Source organism: Lonchura striata, chromosome 11 (genome assembly GCF_050655825.1).
Source record: "Lonchura striata isolate lonStrDom1 chromosome 11, ASM5065582v1, whole genome shotgun sequence".
Lineage (NCBI taxonomy): Eukaryota > Metazoa > Chordata > Aves > Passeriformes > Estrildidae > Lonchura > Lonchura striata.
Genome location: NC_140713.1, coordinates 2,493,105 through 2,509,598, shown reverse-complemented (window position 1 = coordinate 2,509,598; position 16,494 = coordinate 2,493,105). Strand labels below are relative to the sequence as shown.

Here is a 16,494-nt window from a genome sequence, read left to right as displayed (position 1 = left end):
ACGTGAAATTCGCATGGCACAAGAAAATCTTTCCGAAGGATGGTTACTGGGTCATTTTTACTTTACCATGTACATTTACTCTAATGTACTTTTTTACACTTACTAAAGAAATAAGATTAAATAATGCACTTAAGGCCGTTTGTATTTTCTTTTTATTAAAGAAAGAAGACAACCATGACAATAATTTTTCTAACAGTAAAAACAGAAGTAATTTTAGAAAAACATGACAATTTTCACTGAAGCTTTAACTGGTGAAATCGCAATGCTCAAACTGCATTTGGAAAAGTACAAAACCTTATGAATGATACTTGCAGAAACATCAGTGCACAGGAAATTCAAAATTGAGCACACAAAAATACAAATGCTTTAAAAGAGAGTGGAAAAACAGAATGGAGAACTCATTCTTTCACTAACGTGTCATTCTTATTTGGCAGGAGCACTCCTTCCTCTTGCTTTATCAAGACTAATCTTCTTGTAAAGAAGAACCACGTCGACAATGCAGAGAACAAGCAACATAAGACCCAACACCTATAAAAATTACCATAAAATTAGTTCCCCCAATCAGTCTCGAACTTGTACTGTAGTGACTCATCAGTAAACACATCTTTCTAACTTGGTTCTGGCCTTGAAAATGTATGTGATTTGAAACAGCTGATAAATTAAATAACACCCACATTTACATCCCATTGGCCTTTCAGAGAGCTGTCTACAGCCTGCTCTGTTTGATGTTTGTGTCAGGCCTTGGAGGTAGTATGGTGCTCTCCCTGAAAGCTAAGCTAATGCTGCATTATGCCAGACAATGCTTTTTGTCTTAAATGAAAGCCCTTCTGTCTCTTTAGGGGTTGCTTAATTAATGGGACTGGCCCTGAGAAAACTCAAAGGGAAAAGTCAGTATTCCTAGAAACAAGCCCAGCAGGAAAATGCTCTTTTCCTCTGAAGCTCTGAACGGGAAACATATTCGAAATTGAAGAAAATGTACTAAATTATTTTAAAAGTAAGACAACCTCAGGCAAGTAACTGGAAAAATGTGTTTGCAGAGAAGCCACTGAGTTAACTCACTCAGCTCCTGCCCTTCAGCCCCATCCCACATGCACATTGGGGTTTTTTATGAAAGCACTGAATTATCTGATGAGGGGAGTTATTTTCAGGAGAGCTCTTGGGAGAGCACAGCTCAGGCAGTTTGTGCCTCAGAACAGGCTGGGGGTGATTCTGTCCCTCCCAGAAATGAAGATGTCACATGTTCCACCCAAACTTATGTTCCCAGCTACCTGCTCCCACCTTTAATTTCTGTGAACTTCACAACTGAGAATATAAATTCTATTCCAGCACAGTCACTCTATCAGAAAGTCTCCTTTTTGTTTGAAAGAGCTCTGTGGCAGGCTTTAGGTTACTTTTGGTTGCTTGTCACATTTCAGCTTATCTTGTACTTCTAGAGACTTTCAAAATGGAAGGGTTTTCCTCCCCTCTTTATTGTTTTTTAAGGTTAATTAAATTAATTGCCTTTTGAATGAAAAACACCATTTACTTAAACTATTAAACTGATTTCATCTTAAGAACATGAAATTCTTATAATCACAGTACAAACAAAACCCCTTTTTAACTGACATAATTTCTCAGGTTGTGTAAGAAAAAACAATGTACATGCCAGGAGGGAGGTACCAGCGTGTCTGTTAAAAAGATTCAACTCTTTTTAGGACAGTTGGCATTTTTTTCTCAAGTAGTAACCATACTGGGTAGTCCTAAAAGTGCTAGGGATTCTCCCACCTAGGATTTCAGCTATGATAGCAAATGTAGGTTACTAAAATAACCTCTAGAAATTTTCAGTGTTTCTATATTTCTCTGCAGTAATTCCTAAGTCTTGTAACATCTTTAGATTACTTGTGATGTGAGGATTATTTTCTTTTAGTGAGATACTCTGAATGTATCTTGTTTGCTACTGCTGAGAGTGTTCTTCCAAGACAGTTGTTTGCATGGTCCTACCACAATGTGTTCAAATCGCTGCACTCTAAGAACTGAAATTCATTAACAATGTTCCTACTTACTCCTCCAGCCAATGTCCCCTTGTTGGTCTTGATTATTATTGCAAACAAGCACACAACGAGGAGGAACAACGCTGCAATCACCGAGTTGAAAATATCCTGAAACAGCCAGTGGAAGCAAAATATTTATTCTGAAATACAGGCCTGAAGGAGAGTGTGGAGAGCTCCCAGCAGAGAAGGGAGTTAAAAACGGCTCGACTGCCATGAAAACAGTTACAGCAATATCTGTGTGAGAGGACACTGACACCCAGTGGTTTGGTTACAAAAAGAGCATTTATAGTAAAAGTTCCTTGTTTTACCTTTCTTCTGCTGTTTTTGCATCAAATTTTTGCAACTTGGCTACATCTGAGAGTCTGAAGCAGCAAATACATGTACAAAAGGGAGGTAAGAGAACTTGTTAGTATTTGAGTGAAAATGTGTGACTAATTTGTGATGTGAAGATGTTACACAGCGAGACAAACAGTGCCGGGAGGGGCTGTTATCGGATCCAGCAGCCGTCCAGGAACTGATGGAACAAAACTCCCTTAGGAATAAACTGCCTCAACCTCCACAGAACACTGGGGCTTGCCTTACCTGTACAGAAACAATCACTGAGCCACGGAAAACATCCTCTGGGACAGGTGATCCCTGCTGGTCACAGGCCGGCCGCTGCTCCCAGCCAGCAGCCCTAACAGCCAGGGGACAGCATGACCCACAGCGAGGGGACAGCAGAACCCACAGCCAGGGGACATTGGGACAGTGGTATCCGCAGCCAGGGGACATTGGGACAGTGGTATCCGCAGCCAGGGGACAGGAGAGCCTACAGCGAGGGGACATTGGTACCACGGCCAGGGGATATGGGTACCCAGTCCATTAATACTCACGGCCGGGGACACGGGTACTCACAGCCACCAGTACTCACAGCCTGAGCACCCCGCGCTCGGAGCCCACGGGTACTCACAGCCAGCGGCCAGAAGAGGCAGCGCATCCGCGCGTCGAGCCTCAGCAGGTAGATCAGCAGGAACAGGGCGGTGATCGCCGTCTCCATGCCGGCCAGCGCCGTGTAGGCGCTGTGCGCGCCCGAGGCCACGAAGCAGAGGAGGGCGGCCAGCGCCACCAGCTGCGGGACAGGAGGGACGGGCTCAGCGCCGGCCCGGGCGCTGCCCGCCGGCCCGGGCGCTGCCCGCGGGCCCGGGCGCTGCCCGCCGGCCCGGGCGCTGCCCGCGGGCCCGGGCGCTGCCCGCCGGCCCGGGCGCTGCCCGCGGGCCCGGGCGCTGCCCGCGGGCCCGGGCGCTGCCGTACCGTGCGGGCGATCTTCAGCGCGCCCCGCGCCGAGCGGGGAAAGGCCCGGTCCACTTCCAGCCGCGGCATGGCGGCCGAGCGCTGCGCGGCGGGACCGGGGCCCCGGGGCGACGCAGGGAGCCGGGGCGCTGCCGGCGCTGATCGCACAGGTAATGCCGGGGCAGTCGCCGGCGCTGCAGCAGGCCCGCCTCAGAGCGCCGGGGCGGAGGAAGTGATGGCTCGGCGGCGGAAGGGCCGGGCCGGGCCGGGCGGGCCGGGCCGGGCCGGGCGGCCGCGGGATGGGCGATGTGGCGGCGCGGCGCGGCCTGGGCGTGGGGCCGGCGGGGCGCGGGCAGGGCCGTCCCGGGCCCCTCATCGGGCGCGCCCCGCGCCGCCGCCGACCGTAAGTGCGGGGCGGGGCCCGGCCCGGCCCGGCTTCGGCTTCCTGCGGCCCTCGGGATGCGCCGGAGCGGCTCCGGGGCAGCAGCAGCGGGGTCGGGCTGGAGCTCTGACCGGGGTGACTGCCGAGCCCGTCCCTGCCTTCCTTCCTGCTTGGCTGGGTGAAGGGTCTTGTAAGCTCAGCTTGGCTTGGATAGGTTTTTTTGTGCTGTTTTGAAGTGTAAGGTGCTTGTTTTGGAGCTGCTCTGTAATCCTCACCCTTACCCCGCTGGGCGTGTGAGGCCAGTGGGTGCTACTCCAGCTGGTCTTTCCAAAATTCATTTTTCCCCTGTGCAGACCCACTGAGGAGCAGCAGATGTAGCAAAAATCTGGTGATAGTGTGAGCACTCACCCTCGGACTATTGACACTGTCGGGGATAGTGGAGAACTGTAACTATATCTGTGTCAGTCGGTGCCACAATGTGTTTGTTACGTGACCCAATAATTACCTAAAACCTTGATGGCTGATAATTTAGAAAATAGTCATATTAAGCCATGGGGAACCTAAAACTGGCCTAGAGGGTCTCACAGTAAGAGACTCAGTGTAACTAGGTTATGAGACCGCTTTGATTTTAACTGTTGTTTATTTCAATTCTAGATAAACATCTGATAAAAAAAGATGCTGGAAAGAGAATTGTAAGTATTTGCATTTTGTTCAGAAAGCAAAGTAAAAAGTGCAGCCTCTTTCATTGTAATTCCATTTTAAATTGAGTGTGTGTGTATTGGCAACCATAGGCCATAGATGTGTCCCTGTGTCGTGATGGGTTTGTCACTAGGTGATACTTCGTGCAAGGCTATGCTGGTTAGTTCTGAAATTTTTTTTTAAATTGTGGGGCATCTGTGCAAAAATTGTGAGGCCTTGTGTCGGGACAGGTGGCAGTTTGGGGTCAGTGTTGCATGTGTAGCCTTGCCATTGCTTTATATAACCCCCTATGGACTATAAATTATTTTAAGACTGTTGAAAAAAAAATTCTCTTAGTTTATTTTAGTTGTTTAGATTTCTGAAAATAAAAATGTGATCCCCCTTGAAGTTATCTATATAATGGATGCTGAAGTTACTACTTCAGCTGGCACTTTTTTGAAGTTGGGAGTCAGGTCCCTGAAGTGCGTTGTGGAGAGTGAGGAGCAGCAGGTGACCCTCTGGAGCCCCTGGGGTCCTGGGAAGGGGAAGGAGGCTGGAAGCAGGAGAGGGGCTGGCTGTGGGAGTAGCAGGGAGGGGAAAAAGCAGTGGTCTGGGAGAGTCACAACGTCCAAACAGATCCCCATGAAATAATCTCTTCCCAGCACGGAGAGCTGGCAAGCTGGAATGAGCAGGGGGCATTTCTAACACACTGTCACTGCTCTGCCACAGTGTGGGTCTCAAAGTGACTCTTGTTTTTCACCAGATCTGTATTGAGGGCAACATTGCCAGTGGAAAAACAACATGCCTGGATTATTTTGCACAAACTACCAGCATTGAGGTACTGGATGCACATTTCTTTGTCCCTATTTCCTTCACTGAGCAGCTGCTTGTCTTAGCTCCAACATGTCCTTGGGTGCGTGAGGAGGGAGCAGCAGGGGTTGAGCCAGGGGCTTGCTGGGGCACCACCCCAACTTTTTGAAGTCCAATTGCAGCAGAGAAATGTAGATCACATGTGGTATGTACTGGATGCCAAAATACCAATAAAACCTGTGAATCAGTGTTTGTGCCTTTATAAAATAACAGCAACGCACAGAGCATGGGCATGTTTGGACTTGCCTGTTTGCCATTTTATGTCACTGAAATCTTAGATGGGTTTGGTAAAAGCAAAGTAAATATTATGTAAAAATACCTATGCCATGTAACAGAGATCCCAGTGAACAGATGGCTTTTTTTAAAAAATGAAAATCTGTTAGAACTGTTTCAGGAGATTTCTGAGACTCGTCTGGTATTTGATTTTGTGTTGTTTAGAATCAGGTTAGGGGAAGGGCAGGCTTGTTGCATTTTAAACAAAATCAAGGTCAAACCTCAGTGAGCAATTGTTCTTGTACAACAGGTATTAATGCTTTCCCCAACAGACCTGGCAACACATTTGGCAGTAAGTTTTAGGAGTCCTCATAGGAATGCTGGGTTGCTGAATGTTATTTGGTAATTTAACAGGAATTATCCTTATGAAGTAATTAACTGTTAATCCAGAGGATAACAGAATTTAATTTGCATACAGTGCAGCATTGTTAAGTAGCTACTTAAGTTCCCAGGCTGATGAGATTCTCTTAGGCCTGACTCTATAGTATTATTGCAGATTTAGACCCTATTTGAACCAGGCAGGTCTCTTGTGATTTTACCTGTTCAGGGTAGAAGCTTTTCTGATTCATTTTGTAAAGGATTTGAATACATTTTGTTTGTTAGAACATAAAAATAAAATGAAAACTGATGTGGTAGCAGTCTGATCCTCTTGCTTTGCTGGCAAGTGTTACTTTCAGAGAACTTAATTTGTGAGGGGATGGGCTTGTCATTGAAATGCTAAGTATATGCTAAGCTGTTCTTTCCCTTACACAGCTGATTTTGACTCAAAAAAAAATCTCCCCGGACTTATGAGTAGTCTTACCAGTGTTTAAAAATGCTAAGAAAACTTTGGATATTGACTTGTCTCTATTTTTAGTAGTGTTCATTATTACCTTTTGTATTACAGAATTCAGTGCTGGTTTTTTGAGTGTGATGAGCTTTCCAATACAAGTCCTGAATACTCTGATTTACTGCACAGTATTCCTTAAAAATAGTTGTACACTTGTATGGTCACATTAAGTATCTTGAATCTAAGATTAATTAACGTTTAGTTAATTAATTTAATTAATTTAATTAATTAACTAATTTAATTAATTAACTAATAAGTTAATTAGTTTAATTAACGTGGAGTAATTATTTTTAACCAGGTTTTGAAGGAACCGTTGACCAAGTGGAGAAATGTTCGGGGTCATAATATCCTGGTAAGTGGCAGAAATTATTCCTGCAGTTACAGTGACTGTTCTTTTAGCAAGACACGTGTTATGGCTTTTTATCAGTCAGCAAAATTACTACAAAAGGTGTGATCCAAATCTCACACAGCAAAAACTAAAGCTCCACGAAGCAAAAGAGTTTCTGCTGTGATTAAGACATGCATGTAATAGAAACACTGCATATAAAATGTGGTTTTGGCAAGGATTGGGTGTCTGGTGGGGTGAGTTAAAGCAATTCCCAGGACAGTAAGCCCTGAGTGTGGCAGTTGTTTCTAAATGTGCTTGTGCCTGTTTCAGAGAAGGGAAGGATGTCACTCAAGGTGAGGTGAGGGCTGGATCTGGTCAGTTAATGTTGTTGGACTGGAGTTCTGGTGACCCCAGTATAAGAAGGACATGGAACGGTTGGAGCAAATCCAGGTGAGGCCTCAGAGGTGCTGAGGGGACTGCAGCACCTCCTGGGTGGTGCCAGGCTGGAAGGGCTGGGGCTGCTCAGCCTGGACAGGAGAAGTTGGTGGAGAGCTCACAGCTCCTTCCAGGGGCTGCAGGGAACCCAGAGAGGGACAATTCCTCAGGAGCTGCAGTGACAGGACACAGGGAATGGCTCCCAGTGCCAGAGGGCAGGGCTGGATGGGATATTGGGAATTAGGAATTGTTCCCTGGCAGGGTGGGCAGGCCCTGGCACAGGTGCCCAGAGCAGCTGTGTCTGCCCCTGGATCCCTGGCAGTGCCCAAGGCCAGGCTGGACACTGGGGCTGGAGCAGCCTGGGACAGTGGGGGGTGTCCCTGCCATGGCAGGGGTGGCACTGGATAAGCTTTAAGGTCCATTCCAACTCTTTAAGACTGCATGAATCTGTGATCCTGTGGCTGCTGCAGGTAAGGAAAATTAATCTCAGTGAGGAGTTGAGGGCTTCCATTGTCTTTTGGGTGGCCAAGGCTTCTTGGAAGTGTTCCCCCCAGGATGCCCTGGGTCCCAGCTGCAGCTGCACACTGGCCTTGCTGGGGTGCTGGAAGTGGTCCCTGCTGTCAGCCTGTGCTCGGGGCTCAGCCACTCTGCAGAAACCGACTGTGGCTGAGCAGGGGTCAGTGCCAAGGCTCTGCAATCTGCAGTGTGGACACACCCCAAGCCACACTTGCCCTGACATCAGTTAAATACCATCAGTGTTAGCACAGGCCCTCAGTAAATTGTCCCTCCTAGGAGTTGCTCATGCCTTTCTGATTGTTACTAAAGGGGTGGGGCACGTGTTGCAGGACACCACAGCAGCCTTGGAGCCCTTGGAAAGTCTGATCTTGGCAGGGAGCAAAGCAGAAGGTCAGACCTGTTGTGGCGCGGCATGCGCTCCTCTCGCCGCGGCACTCCGAGCTGTGCCGGGCTGGGCGGTGAGGGAAGAGAACGGGCAGCCGCTTCCCCCTGCAAGCTCTGCAGTTCAGTTCGTGGCGCACGGGGACAGACGAAGGCGACACGGGACTTGGGGGTGAACGGGATGGTTTTATTCAGTGAGCCCCAAGACCCCCTCGGGGGCGGGAGCAGAGGTTTTATACAGAACTCAGGAGGAGGGGTGTAGGAACAGTAACCACTAAGGGAATAGCAGGGGAGGAGTTTAGGGCAGAACTAACATATCACAAACCTATCAGGGGAAACAGGGGAGTGGAATAGTACAAATAGTCCAATACCACTTGGAGATGAGGGGAGAGCTAGGGAAGACTGACACTGGGGAGAGGAGGAGATTGGGGGGTTGGGGGGGGGGGAAACAGATATTAAACAAATATTAAATGAAAGAAAAACACACCACCGCACAGACCTGTGGGCTGAAGCTTTGCTGCTGGCTTAAAACTTGTCACCTCAGTCAACAGACACTGTATGATGTTTTATTTTGAGTGAGATCCTTTTTCTGCTGTGCAGGATAGATTGTTGTTTGTAAGTTCTATATGTGTGGAATTGCAGCAATCAGAAGGTGGAACAGCTATCTGAGAGCTGCTGTGAGGATGCTTTGGGAAAAATAACTGCCTGTGTTAAAGGACACCTTTTCTGAGGCCCAGAACATACTTAGAACCCAGTACGATTTCTGGATGCACTGGGTGTACTGAGGGTCTGTCAGAGCACAGAAATAGAGGAGTAGATGGGTTTTTTTTCATTACTTTGTTATGACTGTTCCATGTGCAGAGTAACTAATTCCTGCTGACTTCAGCCAGCCTCCCACTCAGTGTCTGTAGGGACAGGGCTGTAATTCTGCATCTCCATTGTGGAGAGCAAATGATCACTTCATTTTGGTCAAACCTGATGTTTTAGTGCATTTCTTAGAGCCATGCTGTTGTAGGGCTTCCTAAATACCCAACTTCCTGTTGTGCTATTTGTTCTAACAAATGTCCATCTGTCCTGCTTCCATCTCTGACCCCAGGGCTTAATGTACCAGGATGCATCCAGGTGGGGGATAACTCTGCAGACCTATGTCCAGCTGACCATGCTGGAGCAGCACACTAGGCCCATGGTAAGGAAACTTCTTTTAATTTTAAGAGCAATTAGGTGTGGTTATGAGTGCTAAATCCTTTTAACCTTGTGTTCAAGAGTTAGGATGCTGCGTGCATTCATTCTTTGTTCTTGCAGTGAGTAGGAGTTTCTGTGGTTCAGACATTGATATGCTTAGTGTGTGCTCTGGGGGTAAAAACCTCTGCCTCCTGCCTGCTCACAGCTTCCCCAAACTGACCCTGCTATTTGGGCACACCCTCCAAGGCTAGGCTTGTATAAATCTCTGACTCATTTTATGTCAGTGACTTGTCTGTAATTTCATTATTTCAAATCTTTGGCAAACACCAAGTAATCTCCTGTTAAAATTCATAGTACTGCTTCGTGCTGTCTAGTACAAATTCAGCCATTGTTTCTTCTGTTTATGCAAAATACTTCCACTACCATTTTCTATTCCTTTTTCAGGTAGTTGACATACTTTTTTTTTTTTCTCATATATTTTTTTTAATATTAAATTTCACATCCTACCTTTTAATCAAGATTTCTCCATTCTTTTCTCCTTCAAATACCTTTTGTTACATTCTATGCTGTCTTCCATTCCCTGATTACAAGACCTGGTCTTAGATGCCATGCTTATATTTTACTGATTGTTCTTATGTCCTGTTTTCTGAGTTTGTGTTGGGGCAGACTTCTGGCAGTGCCAGATATGAAAGTGACACACAATCATTATGTTTTTGGAAGAGGTGTTTTTCCAAGGCAGTAGAAATCCTGTTCTGTTGGGGAAGAAGTTCATTCAAGAATTCCTGATAATTTCCCTCTGTTTCAATCTGAGCTGTTTTGTCATTTGAGCCTTGCTGGACCATTTTTGCTTTGTTAATGTGCAGAAACTTGGGTGAGAAGTTGCTCTGCCAGGCCCAGGGGTGTCAGAGGATCTCCAGCTCCAGTGTGAAGTGCTGGTGGAACGTGTGCAGGACTGGCTGATGCCAGGGCTCTGTCAGCTGCAGTTACTTCTTTTAAAAGTCCTGCTTCCTTTCTTGAATGTGTCTGATGTCAGCCCTGTGCTGTGACCCAGCAATGCATGGGATGTGGCAGCACTTTGGGAGCAATAATTCCCATTGTCCAGCAGATCCCAAGTGGATTGCTGCTTTTTTGTACCCTGACTTACCTTCTACTGCTCAGCTGAATGCTGAGCACTTGGCTTTGAACTGGTGTCTGAATAATAAATCAGAGTAAGATGAGGAGTCCTTGTTTGCTTTGTGGTTCCAACCCTCCCAATAAGTTTGTTTCTCACGAGATTTGGAAATGGTGTTTCATATGTGCCATATGAGTGTGAAAAGAAACAAGCATGAAAATGACAAGAGTGAAGTTTTTATGTTGCAGATTTCCCCCATAAGGATGATGGAGCGGTCGATTCACAGTGCAAAACATGTTTTTGTGGAAAACCTCTATCGAAGGTATGGGATATGGTTTTCTGCTTTACTTTCTTGGATTCATTATTTTAAATATATATCTAATCAAATGATAATTTCTTTGGTAATGTGCTGCCTTTAAGGGGCCTGTGAAATCTGCAGTTCTGTGTTGGTATGGGCTGTGCTGCCCACTTCCTGTAGGACTCTGGAAAACCTTTTTCAGCAGTGCTTCTGAGTATGTAGCACTCAGTATTATTTAGACACCATCTGTTGAAGTTATCTGCTTTCCAGCTGAATACCCAAATCTTGCTTGAATCAAACACATGCTGGACAGGTAAAAAACCACAAACATAGAATAAGACTGTAGGAGGGAGAGGACTGGGGCACTGTTATCCAGCCTGGTATCCAGGATTGCATTTCTTGCAAGCAGGGTCTCAAGTCCTGTGTTCTTGCTCAGAATCAGGATTGGCAGGATCAAAATAGATTGCAAGCCTTGGTAGGTTGTGAGTAAAGAAAGAGCAATTACAACAGTGACACCTAACTGCCCTAGGTATAACTCCCCAGAGTAACTGAAACAGTGCAGGGGTCAGGCTTTTGTTTGTTTGGAATACTGGCTTTCTGTCGAGGAGTGAATGTGACAGATGGTTTTTGCTGGGTTTTTCAGGGGCCTTGAGGGACAAATCCAGTTTGTGCCACAGGGTGTCATCCATGCTGCACAAGCACCTCTTTGCCACGGGAAAGCCTTTGGAAGTTATTATTCATCCCAGTCCTCACACAGTGCAAGCTGTCTGGATTATCCTCGGCATATCCTCTTTTTTAGTTACTGGCTTCTTTTGTCATTCTAGACAAACTGCTTTTTTTCCCAAAGAGTTAGTTGCCATGAGGCTAAATCTGTTTGTGCCAACACTGTGAGTTAATAATAACAATTTTAAGGACATCTAAGATGTTTTGTGGCTTCAGTAATTTTTAAATGTTTAAAAAAAGGCATTTGCTTTGTTTTGTTACAGCAAGCTAAAAGGCAACTGATAGTACCAACAGCAAGCCAAAAGAAAAGGACGTGTAAAAGGACTATAAATAAATTGAGGAATGTATGAAAGTAGCTGTTTTGTGGCACATTAAAAAATGAGTCAGTCTGGCTGTGTTAGGTGAGTCTTAAGTGTGTGCACATGAGTGTGCAGGGTGTGCTGTAGGTGAGCACTGCAGTCCACGTCCCTCTGAGTCCATCACTGGATAGAAACCCGCTCTGCTCATTTTGGACTTAGGCAGTAAAAGCCTGACTTGGTAGCAGCCAAATGCCAGCAAACTTTGGAAATGTAAATTTTGTGCTTTTTATATACCCTGTATCTTTATGGATCTTGAGCCAGAGTCCCCCCAGGATTACCAGGGATAGCAATCATGTGCTGTCCATAGGGCAGGCCAGTGCAGAATTGACTTGGATGTATTTGTCTTCTAGGGTAAGGAAAGGAAAAAAAAAAAGAAAAAAAAAAGAGTAGAGCTTTTTCTTATTTCCAGTTCCTTTCAGTCTTCCTGTTTCCTCCATCTGTCCTGGAGAAAAGTAGCTCTATCAGAGTTTGGCTGATGTAGATCCCTGCTACCCAGAATTGATGTGATTATCAAGAAGAGCAGCAGTGGCCAGTGTTACCCCATTTCTGGATGGCAGATCAAAAGGGCATGTGGTACAAACAGGGATTTTTGCATTTTTCCATACTTAGGAAAATATCTTTATTACTTTTGCTCAATTTTACAAGTGATCAAAGCAAGTTGCCAGGGGACTGGTTTAGAAATCTGTGGAATATTTTTTTCAGTCCTATTTAAAATGGCCAAACTGATCTTAATCATTCAGCTAGAGGGCACAGGAGCCTCCCAGCTCCATCTTTCTTCTTAACATTTTTACTATTGCAGAAGTGTTTAGGAAAGAATATGGGGTGTGTGTTACTGTAACCAGTTTTGAAGAGAGGATACTATAATATTTGACAATCAGGAATATGGTAATAAGTGAAAATTGATACACTAATGAAAACATGTTATGTGATTCCTAACATGTCCTCAGTAACTCCCTTTTACTTTAGTTCTCTGGTACTTTATTGTTGCTAAGATAACTTTGGAACATTTGTTTCCAACATTCTGTGCTCTTGAGTTTAGAGTTAAGCATATTGAATATTTCACTACTCTTTTCACAAATATTTTTTACAGTGGGAGTAAATTTATTTACACATTGACATTATATTTTTGCTGCCTTTTACTGTGGCTTCTGTAAAGAATTGTTGGTGCTGCGCAATAAATCCAGCCCTTCTGGTGACATGCTCTGGGACAGATTTGAACTGATGCTCATATAGAGAACCTAAGCAATAAATACCGTTGAGTGCTTAAAAAAAAAAAAAAAAAAGGAAAATATTTGGTCTTTCTATTTCATAAAAAAATGGTTTATGTGGCCTTCAATTTGCATGGGCATAATGTTGGCCTTCTTTTCACAAATGTTGGAGTCAATGGGGAAGGATTCTGGTCAGGTGAGCAAAATGAGAGTTTGGAGTTGATTTCTGTGCATGCTGCTCAGTGAGTGATGCCTCTTGTGTTTGTTTGTTCAGTGGAAAAATGCCAGAGGTGGATTATGCTGTCCTAAGTGAGTGGTTTGACTGGATCCAGAACAACACTGATGTTTCAGTTGATTTGATAGGTAACATCTTGGTGTGTCTGGAAGGCTGTGTTTGTGGGTGGGTTTTCTTTCTGGGAGAAAAAAAATTTCTTGTTTCTTTTCTCATAAATAATCACATTATTCACTATAAAAGTGCCCACCATCAGACAGCTTGGGTTTGTGGGTGGTTCATTGGTTGGGTAGTGCCAAAGGGGAGGTCCAGTGGTGGTACCCAAGCCAGGACCCTTCCCTTCTATAGTTTGTGAAGTGAGTTTCTGGTTTGCTTTTAAAGCTGATCCTTGAACATAACTATTAACATTTTTATTCCTGCAGTTTATTTGCAGACATCTCCTGAAGTTTGTTATGAGAGGCTAAAGACACGGTGCAGGGAAGAGGAAAAAGTCATTCCTCTGGTAAGGAGTTCCTCTGATATATGTGCTTACAAGGAGCTTTGAAAACAGAACAATTCCAATCTAAATAATAAAATTCTATCTTAAGTATATTGCCAGAATGTAGTGCAGCTGTTTCCACTGCAAACTAAACACTGAATACTGAATTTTGATTTATTTTTTAAAAATTACCTGTTGCACACTGACTCTCCAGGTGTTCTGCTGTAGTAATCAGGGCACTGTAGCTGACTTTAGGTGCAGCATTCATCAGCTGGTAATCTTCCCTAGGATGTGAAAGTCAATTGCCTTTGTACCAGGCAGTGGCGCAGAAGCACCCAGGTGAAGCACAGGTGCCTGGGCTTGCAGGTGCTGAGGTTTCCATGGGCACTTTGCTGTCTGCTCCCATCAGGACGTTTGTACATGGAAAGTGTCTCTGCTGTGACTGAAAGGAAGCAGCTCCTTGAAAACTGTGAGCTTGGGAATCTGCCTGAAAACAAATGGTGGTGATGGAACAGGGATTTCTGTGCCAATTCACAGCATGGCCCCTCATGCCACAAGGCTTCTGAAGAAGCCTGACCAGACGTGAATGCAGTTCCCTCTGCAGCTCTGGGCGAGTGGCTCAGGAGAAGCAATTGGCAGTTGAAGATCTGTGCAAAGAGCTGAATTTTGGGCCATGTGAAATTTTGAGATTAAATCGTCCTGTAATGGATTTGAAGAAGCCCTTGTGTTATTTTGCAGCTCTGCTGAATAGGAGGGGAGCAGTTACGATTGAGCAATGTGAAGCGGTCTCCATGAAGAAAAAAAGCCAGTTCATGACAGGCAGAAGAGCTTTTAGATGAAATTGAGTTACAAGAAAGTGAACTGGAATTCTAGGGAAATGTACTGACACAGAAAGTGCCTCCCATACTTATTCTTTGCAGCCTTGCCCTTTTTGTCCTTACTTTGTTGTATTTTTCTCTGTAAAATCATGAACCACATTTTACCTGTGGGAGAGAATCATGGTTGCTTGATCTTAAAAGGAGCTGAGAGCCCTGTTCTTCTGTAAGCTGTGTCTTTGAGGTCTTCCTGGAGTTAAAACTTTGTACTGGGAATTAATTTTTCTCAAAAACCATCTTATGCTTTTTATTTTTTGTTAGTGGAAGATATGTGTTGCAGACTTATATGTGTCTCTTAACTACTGCCCAAATGGATAAATATTGCAATGTGTGTGTCATCCCTGGGCATTTGTGTTATTCTAGTGCCTCTTTTCTAGGAATATTTAGAAGCTATTCATGAGCTCTATGAAGAGTGGCTCATTAAACGTGCACTGTTTGAAGTTTCCTGCCCAGTACTTGTGAGTATTATTTTTATTAGAACCAGTCAAACATGTGGGGGATTGTGCTTTCCAAATAATAGGAGCATTGTTTAGTGGTTAAAGTAAATAAATCTGCTTTTCTGATAACCTTTGGAGAAGGACAGCCTCTGACAAACATGGTAGCTGTTGGTGTATAGCACAAAAGTCGGGTCTGCCATGTCTGCAGTGGAATTTGAGGGGCTGTTCACTGGGATTGCTTGTAGGATCAGCTGTGGAGTTTTTCAGGGAATGCCAAATTCCCAGCAGAAAGCAGCTTGGGCAGATCCCTAGGATTGTCCCAGTTTGGCTGCACTGGTAGTCCTGTTTTGCTCAAAAGAAATCAAGTTTTATAGTGTCAGTTATTGCCAGTGTTCATCTTCTCTCCAAGGTTATTGGAGCTGACCATGACATGCAGAAAATGGTAGAGAAGTATGAAGAAAACCGGGACCAAATACTGAACCCAGCTAACAGACAACGCTGTTTATAGAAGCCTGTGACTGTTGTATCAGAAATCATCTACTGAAGTCTGAGTTAGTATTTTAAATATTTAAATATAATGGGTATTGTTTTTGCACTATGCTTTGTAGAACACTGGACTTACAGCTCTGAAATGATCAGATACCAATCAGGAACAGAATGTGAACCAATTCCCTTTGTGTTTTTAGGTTTTCCTTCAGCTTTACTGTGTCAGTTCTATTCAACTAAAATATGGCTGTTTCCCTCATTTCCCACTTCACTGCTGCTTCCTAGAAGTGACTTTATTGTTTTTTTTTTCCCAAAGACAACCCTGTTTTTGTAATTTGAAATAAACAGTTTATTACAACATCCCTCTGAGGGAGGGTACCTCAGGTTTCTCTTAATGACGCCCTTAGGGTGAATTGGGGTGAAACACCACCAAAGGGCCAGTGTGTGTACGAGGGAGGTTTGCTTAGGACAGAGCTGTCAGCCTGGCCCTGGGGCCCAGCAGAGCATCCTCGGTGTGAGCACAGGGCACGGATGGGATCACCATGGGATCAGCCCCACCAGTCTGGGTTTAGGAGGGGCAGGTCCTGCCTGGCCCACATCATCTTCCCCAGCCACGTGCCCCTCCTGGTGGGTGAGGGAAAGGCTGTGGATATGTCTCCCTGGAATTCAGCACAGCCTTTGAGGCCCTCTCCCGTGGCATCTCCTGGAGAAGCTGCAGTCCCAGCTTGGCTGGGATGGGACTGCCTGATGGCTGGGCCCAGGGCGGTGGGAATGGGATCCCCTGGGATCCATGCTGGGAACAGCCCTGTTTAACCTCAGCTCATTGGGGTAGGAGTGAGAAGGCTGTGCTGAGGCCCTGGCCAGCTGGGTGGGTGTGCCAGGCACTGCCGGGGGTCGTGGGGCAGGGGCCGGGCCCTGCGCTGCAGCCACCGCCACCCTGCAGCTGCGGGGCAGTGTGGCCGTGGCACGCAGCGCTCGGGCTGGGTCACAGCGCTGCCCTACAGCTGCACCCAAAGGCCTCCAGGGTAATTCTGTGACTTTCAAACAGTTGAATTGCAGTAGAAAGGAGGGGTGCAGTTCTTTGGGTTCTTTTCTATTCAGATACAAAATACCA

At 45.5% G+C, this 16,494-nt stretch overlaps 2 protein-coding genes across 8 annotated transcripts; one reads left to right on the top strand and one right to left on the bottom strand.

Moving 5' to 3' along the window:
• Positions 1 to 134: 134 nt before the first annotated feature.
• On the bottom strand, positions 135 to 3,511 carry CKLF (chemokine like factor). Its single transcript, XM_077786251.2, has 4 exons — positions 3,321 to 3,511; positions 2,980 to 3,138; positions 2,043 to 2,138; positions 135 to 528 (listed from the first exon to the last, which is right to left on the bottom strand). The coding sequence occupies exons 1-4, from the start codon at positions 3,387 to 3,389 to the stop codon at positions 424 to 426; spliced, it is 429 nt and encodes a 142-aa protein (XP_077642377.1). The 5' UTR covers positions 3,390 to 3,511; the 3' UTR covers positions 135 to 423.
• A 70-nt stretch (positions 3,512 to 3,581) lies between these two features.
• On the top strand, positions 3,582 to 15,742 carry TK2 (thymidine kinase 2). 7 transcript variants are annotated; one of them, XM_085589365.1, is made up of 12 exons: positions 3,731 to 3,871; positions 4,336 to 4,373; positions 5,123 to 5,197; positions 6,630 to 6,683; positions 6,990 to 7,109; positions 9,088 to 9,177; positions 10,533 to 10,606; positions 11,226 to 11,345; positions 13,147 to 13,235; positions 13,527 to 13,606; positions 14,835 to 14,915; positions 15,304 to 15,742. In XM_085589365.1, exons 5-12 carry the CDS (start codon positions 7,086 to 7,088, stop codon positions 15,400 to 15,402), a joined length of 657 nt encoding a protein of 218 aa, XP_085445491.1. In that variant the 5' UTR covers positions 3,731 to 3,871; positions 4,336 to 4,373; positions 5,123 to 5,197; positions 6,630 to 6,683; positions 6,990 to 7,085; the 3' UTR covers positions 15,403 to 15,742. The 7 variants fall into 7 exon arrangements, 6 of the variants coding, with proteins under 6 accessions (XP_085445488.1, XP_021390401.2, XP_085445489.1 ...); XR_014957786.1 differs by lacking the exons at positions 3,731 to 3,871; positions 6,990 to 7,109 and adding an exon at positions 3,582 to 3,702 and having other exon boundaries at positions 14,321 to 14,915; XM_085589362.1 differs by lacking the exons at positions 3,731 to 3,871; positions 6,990 to 7,109 and adding an exon at positions 3,583 to 3,702.
• Positions 15,743 to 16,494: the final 752 nt, after the last annotated feature.